The sequence below is a fragment of the Cotesia glomerata genome, linkage group LG8 (assembly GCF_020080835.1).
Source record: "Cotesia glomerata isolate CgM1 linkage group LG8, MPM_Cglom_v2.3, whole genome shotgun sequence".
Taxonomy (NCBI): domain Eukaryota; kingdom Metazoa; phylum Arthropoda; class Insecta; order Hymenoptera; family Braconidae; genus Cotesia; species Cotesia glomerata.
The window spans coordinates 9,739,626-9,746,748 of record NC_058165.1 but is presented as its reverse complement, the minus strand read 5'-3'; the positions used below and the strand labels follow the sequence as shown (position 1 = coordinate 9,746,748).

The 7,123-nt window shown below is 29.1% G+C and overlaps 1 protein-coding gene across 1 annotated transcript; it reads left to right on the top strand.

The window, feature by feature from the left end:
- The first annotated feature begins 3,525 nt into the window (after positions 1–3,525).
- Positions 3,526–4,603, top strand: LOC123270922 (juvenile hormone esterase-like). The gene is made up of 4 exons (XM_044737087.1): positions 3,526–3,770; positions 3,838–4,023; positions 4,117–4,319; positions 4,410–4,603. Exons 1-4 carry the CDS (start codon positions 3,647–3,649, stop codon positions 4,578–4,580), a joined length of 684 nt encoding a protein of 227 aa, XP_044593022.1. The 5' UTR covers positions 3,526–3,646; the 3' UTR covers positions 4,581–4,603.
- The last annotated feature ends 2,520 nt before the right edge of the window (positions 4,604–7,123 follow it).

The following is a 7,123-nucleotide window of genomic DNA, read 5'->3' as shown; positions in this document are numbered from 1 at the left end:
AAAATTTTTATCTTCACCAAATGAGAGTACATTATCCTGGTTAAAAATATGAATTGAAAAGAATTGAGTCTATGTAAATATATATCTAAATGTTCATTTTGTGCATATACAGTTTTCATTGACTAATATTTTTTATTTCTTTGTAATCAATTTTTTAACCAGCGGATACACTGTCAACTCGTTTTGAATACTCCGTTGAGACACTAAGTGTCAACAGTGCATAAAACGTTTATGAATGAAACGAATGACCAATGCAAACGTGATGTATATGCGAGAAAAAATATGACTTGGATGAGAAAAACTACGTTATAAGGCAAATGAAGGCTCCAACAATCTCGAAAATAAGCTTGGATGAATTTTTATCGATTCAAAAATTTATTAAATTTAATAATATGATGCTAATTTTTGAGAATATTAAAAATGTACACCATGTAATGTAATTTCAATAGATATTATAAATGTTAGATCATATGAATTCCAAATTCGACCAAATGAATTTATCACATTATCTTAGCGCATATGAACTTAGACAAGTTTTTCATTACGAAAGTCGCAATAAAAGCCTAAAATTAGTGAAAGATCAATATTGAAGCACATTCAGTGGAAATTTGGTGTTTGGAGATTTGTGAAAAATGTAGCTGAGGTTTACACCTGTGTTACACCGATGTGTCAACATTCGGTTAACTCCGTATAAACACCAAATTTCCACTGAATGTGCTTCAATAAAAACCTAAAATCTGTGAAAGACCAATATTAAAGCACATTCAGTGGAAATTTGGTGTTTATACGGAGTTAACCGAGTGTTGACACATCGGTGTAATATAGGTGTAAACCTCAGCTAAATTTTTCACAAATCTACCGTGTCAATACGGCGTTTTTTCGGTAGAAACTAGGTGTAATCCATATTACACTGAGTTTACACCGTTACACACCGTGTAAACGGATCCGCTAGGGATAAGTTGATTATAAACAAATTATTTTGATTTTTATTATTACTTACATCAAAATGATCCTCACAACAATAAAGTCGACTTGATAAAGAATAATCACTTTTATTCCCGCATGCATCCAACCACATTTTTCGTTTTAATTTATTTGATGGAACATTTATAAAAATTTTATTTGGATTAGATTTACCGGTATTTTTACATGTTGGTACAATACACCAACAACCACTGTTTTTTAATGACATATTAAAAAGTTATAAAGTTTATGTTTTTGCTTTGAAATAATTTAAACAGTTGTTTTTTTTAATAACAATCACAACAGCTGATCAGGCGTTTTTATAAAAACATTCTGTGAGTGGATTGGCGCCAACAAATTTGAATGGAATATGCACAATGACGTCACATACGCAAGAGGAAGCTACCTATTCGTTTAAAATTTAACAATTTTTTTATTGTTAAATAGTTTAAATGTTTATAAATAAAAAAAAAAAATTTTTTTTTCAAAAATTTTAAAAAATTTTTAAAAATAATAAGACATAACTATTTAATGGATTGGAAAATCATGCAAATACCCAATTGCTTAAAAATAGTCTAATAGTATAATCTAATTGTAGTAATCGACAACGTCGCACGAGTTGCACATACTATTTTTTATTACAAATGCGGCGATATATGTGGGCCCGAAATCGGGGTCCAGGGGCAGAACCCTGGTGGGGTCCAGGGGAGAAGCCCCGGCGGGGGGTTGGGGGGGGGGGGCGGAGCCCCCCAGTCCCAAAAAACAAATGAAAAGTTAAAAAAAAAGAAACAAATATATATCAAACAATAAATCCAAAATGATTAATATTAATTAACAGAAAATAAATTCACACATTGAAACAATCAATACATAAAATTAAATAACATTAAATTTAGCTGTCACTTTATAATTTTTTAATTTTCTAAAAAATGTTAATTTCCACTTTCTATTTATCATTAAAATCTTAACGAATATTTATCTTTCTTCTGATTAAATTTCAATGGTGAAATGGCAGTTTTGGAATACCATACATTGAGACTCTTCAAATTTTTTCACGCACAAACCTAAGTCTAAATGAATGAGGAGTTTCACAATCGTCGAATAGAGAAGTTGAATTTTTCTTTCTCGCAACAGTATTTTCTTGCAAAGTAGATTTAAATTTTTTTTGATGGCGTAATGTATCAACTTTAACTTCATTTGATGTTGATGAACAAGGTTGGTCAAAGTTTGATGAAACATTATCTTGGGGTTTGGACATTGAGACTGCTGTTTTAATTAATTTTTCATTTAATACTGGTAAAACATTTGAAATTTTTGTAAAATTTTTTTTCGTCGAAACATCTGAATCGGTTGATTTATTCAAAACGGTAATGTTTGTAATTACAGGAGATGGTTTAGTAGATGGAGGAGTGGATCCAACAGTATTTGTTTTTTTATTCAAAACAATTCCATCGGTGATCATAGAATGAGTACGTTTTTTGTTGTTAATGGAATCGGCAATATAACCTTCAACTACTGTTGATGACTTTCAACCACCATGTCTCTTCATCACTGTCATATTACCTCCAGCATCAGCTAACAATGTGGCAGATGTTCGACGGAAACTATGTCCTGTGTATTTCTTTGCATTTTATAATTTTAAAAATTCAGCAATGGTTCTAGGCATTGAACCAAACTTGTTAATTCCTATGGGCTGACAAGTACAGCGACCATTTTGGTAGTTCAAAAAAAATCTATCTGTTTTACAGGTTTGGGGCCTAGCATTTATATATTCGTTTGCGTAGTCGTAATATATACTATTAATGGTAAATGATCTTGGCTGATTATTTTTTGTTATCGGAACTTTAATAAATAAAGTGTTCTCATCAATTTTTTTGACATCTTCCAGTTTCATGTTCATGAATTCACTTCTTCTTAAAGCACGAGAAATCCCAAATATTAAACAAACCTGCAACAGTAAGAATAAAATAAACAAATGTTTAGACTATACAGACATTTTCATACTAAACATATCAATAAATATTTAATTACCTTTGTAGCAAGATATTTATTATCAGGGGCTTCATTTAGAAATTTTTCGATATTTTCTTTTGTAAAAACTTCAGATTTTTTAGCAACGTATTTATACATTTGATTCTTCAAAAAAAAACGTTACTTTTTTGTAATTACCAATATCAATATCATCAAATGCTTTGATGGTAGTTTTCAACATCGAATGAAAAGCCCATAAACTGGGAGGGGCATATTTTTGAGAAAGATTATCAAAGTAGACTACAATTACATCTTCAGCAAAAGAATTTGATTTAACATTTTCTTTACGCCATGCTTTAAAAGCATTATAAGTTGCCACATACATTCGTCTAGATTTTGTTGGCATTGATTGTAAAGCTATATTCTTCGCCTTTTCCTTTATCTTGTCAGGCACAAAATCATTATAATCATCGTCTAAATCACTGTAATCACTGTCCATATTTATTACGGAATAAGATTGTTGTTAAATTAAATAATGTTCAGAAAATATTTCACACCAGAATAATGTTTACGACTGAGCGAAATCGTTAATAAAGATATTTATGGACGGTTTAATTCTCGAAGTGCAACAGGGTAAATTGTGTGGAGTAAAAGAAAAAAATGTGAACGGTAAAGAGTTTTTGAACAAACAAATCTGAATTGTAAACCTGTTATGGTGTGGATAAATGGAGGCGCATTTTTCTCTGGAGCTGGTGATGATGATTTTTTCGGTCCCGACTATCTTATTGAAAAAGATATTGTTCTAGTTACGATAAATTATCGCCTTGGTATTCTAGGTAATTTTTTCAGAAATTTACATAAAAAGGAATTATAATTTCAACAAAACATAATATGTGATTCAAGGTTTTCTTAATTTGGATGATGAAGAAGCATCAGGTAATCAAGGTTTGAAAGATCAAGTGATGGCTTTGAAATGGGTGCAACAAAATATTGCACAATTTGGTGGTGATCCAAACAATGTCACCATTTTTGGGGAAAGCGCGGGAGAAGCTTCCGTTCATTATCTGAATCTATCTCCCTTGGCTCGAGGTTTTGTATAAACTAATTTTATCTTCTTTTTAATTGTTTTTTAACTTTTTTAATATTCTTCGCATTGTAAGTTTGATAAATGTGTTTTTTTAGGATTGTTTCATAAGTCGATTATGCAAAGCGGCGTTGCAACTAATCCGTGGGCGTTTACAATACATTCACCGAAAGAAGCAGCAGTTAAAATATCATCAATTCGAGGGAATAAAACAACTGATACTCAAGAACTTATCAAATATTTACGAACCGTCGATGTAATCGAGCTAGTTAAGGCCGAACATGAGATTAAGTCTGTGAAGGTCTTAATTATATTTATTATTCATTTCATTTATATGTTAATGATTTATTTGTTTTTTATATTCTATATAAAATCTTAATTTTTGCCGTAGGAAGCTCTTATGTTTGAAAATCCTTTCGTACCGTCAGTTGATCTAAAGTCGAAAACTCCATTTCTGACTATTCCAGTCCACGAAGCTGCCAAATCTGGTATCAAACTTCCTCATATAATTGGTTACACAAGTCAGGAAGGAATCTTCATTTTATCACGTAAGTTAAAATGAGCAAATTTTTGAAGTTATACTCTTTTGGCGCGTTTGGATGAGTGAAATTTGTGAGCTGTGCGCGCATGATGTCCCAAAAAGCGACATGATGAAGTTGGCCATCAAATATAATTGAAATATATATTTCTTTTACTAACTAAGTTAACTCATATACAGGCTAGTTGCAAAGTATCCAACGAAACGTTGTTGTTTTCAAATTTTCAAATTCGATAGAAATACCATTTAATATGAAATATATTATTCATATTAATAATCAATTCTAAAAAATGGTCAATTAAATATTTTATTTTTATTTAACTTGGTAATAATTTCTTTTTAATTAATATTTTTTCAAAAATAATAATAATTTCATGAATTGAAATATTTGAACTAAAATATAAATATTTCAGTACTTATTATATTTAGGTATCTTTTAATTGAGTTCATAATTTTTTAATACAGACTTAATCATTTTCCGTGAAAAAATATTCTGATCAGGCTTAATATGAGCTGATAAGACCATATAAAAATTTTTGATATATTCATATCTGGCTTGATATGATCTGATATGTCCATATTTAATTTTTGATGTCCTGATATGGCCTGATATGAAAATTGGCCATATCAGGCCTGATCAAGCCTTATCAATTTGATATGTCTATATCAGACGATGTAGCTTAATATATGCTCATATATAATTTTACATTATTTCTTAATAGGTCCTGAAATGGCCTGATATAACCTTATAAAGTTACCTATATATACTTTGATAAACTTGAAAAAAAAATCCCTGATCAGGATTGATATAACTTTATATGGATTCATATAGTCTGATATACTCATACCCTTATCAGTATACATAAGTAGTCTGATATACTCATAGCTGGAGAACCCAGTTCTGGCCTAAGTTCAGGTAATCATTGGGCCGGCCAAGGCTTGGTTGCACAGTCTTGGCCCAAGGCTGGGTTCTTTTGCCTCGGCCATTCTATGGCGAACCAGTCTTGGCCGAGGCTCGGGTAATCATTGGGTTGGCTAAGGCTGATTACCCAGTCTTAGCCCAAGCATGGTCCAATATCGGTGCGCCAAGCTTGGTTGCCCATAAATAATGTTATTTTTGTTTGAAAATGATGATAAGAAGTGAAAATTTAAAAAATCTCTATGTGCATTCATGTAAAATCCATAAAAACTTGATTCAACTTTGAGGGCCTATAACTTTTAAACTGTTTAAGTTATGAAAATTTTATATCAGATCAATTTTGTAGAAAATTTAATTTCTTACAAGAAACATTTATCGAAGAATTTTTACTATTTTCCTTCCACGAGAAAAAATTGTTTTTTTAAACAAAAATTTCTTTTCCATGTTATTTAAATGGGAAAGGGGATCCCCCTTTGAAGCTAATCTATAATTGGAATTAAAAGTTTTTTTCAGGCGGGAAAAATTTTTTCTTACTCTAAAGAAACTTTTAAGACATCAAGCAAAAAAAAAATTTTTTTAAAATCACCCTAATAATTATACCTAATTTTATATAATCATACATAATTATATAGGGCCATTTTTCATATATAATTATATATAATTTTTTTTACCCGGGCGGGTATATAGTCTGATATACTTATATAAAAGCATATATAGTCTGATATCGCTAATTTCCATATCAGACCTGATAAGGACGGTTTATATCAGGTCTGATATAGTCTGATCAGAAAATTTTTCCACGGGTTAGTTTATCGAATCTAGTAATTCTATCCATATTTTTTAAAACTTATATTATAGACCACTTTAATAATTTTCTGGAATTTTATTGGAAACAAAATCTAGTTTTGTACTACAATATTTGATGTAAGTCTTTTAATCCATGTAATTAATATTATTTTTGAAAAGATATTATCACTAGGTTAAATAATAAACAATGAACTATTTTATACGAAACATATATTTTAAATAAATAATTAAAAAATTTTATAATTATCAATTGTAAACTATTGATACTTTGCAACTCCAAAATTAGTTGATTCAGAAAAATTTTAAATAATGTTAAATTAAATTCATATGATAATTAATGATTTTATATTTATATAGTATTTTATTTCTTAAAATTTTTTTTTCTTATATGCCAAAGAAGTATAACTTCTGACGCTCGTACACTGATAGAAGGATTTATTAACTATTAATAATTTAATTTATTTGAAGACAATTATTTAATTTATTAAATTTTAATAAATATTTTTTAACATTCAATAAATATTTATTTGGGAGGAAAGTACATTTATTAATAGTTAATAAGTACTTATTAATAGTTAAGAAATATTTATTAACAGTTAATAAATATTTTGTTGAGTGAATTTGTTTCGTTTGCAATGTCATATGATATGAAGATTGCTTATAAACAAAAATCATCTTTACAAATTATTTGCATTAATTATATTCCATTATAATAACGTTTATTGTAACATACCGAATTTCATCACAGCTCATAATTATTTTTTATATTTTTAAGTATTAAAAACGTTAACTTATTTAGTGAATTTAATTATTATCATGTATTCCAGCTATCGGGTTATAA

Excerpts from the sequence above, each read along its gene's own strand:
- LOC123270922 (XM_044737087.1), top strand. The coding sequence starts at position 3,647 with ATGGTGTGGATAAATGGAGGCGCATTTTTCTCTGGAGCTGGTGATGAT. Across the intron at positions 3,771-3,837 it reads TTATCGCCTTGGTATTCTAG|GTTTTCTTAATTTGGATGAT; the intron begins GTAATTTTTTCA and ends ATGTGATTCAAG. Across the intron at positions 4,024-4,116 it reads TCTATCTCCCTTGGCTCGAG|GATTGTTTCATAAGTCGATT; the intron begins GTTTTGTATAAA and ends GTGTTTTTTTAG.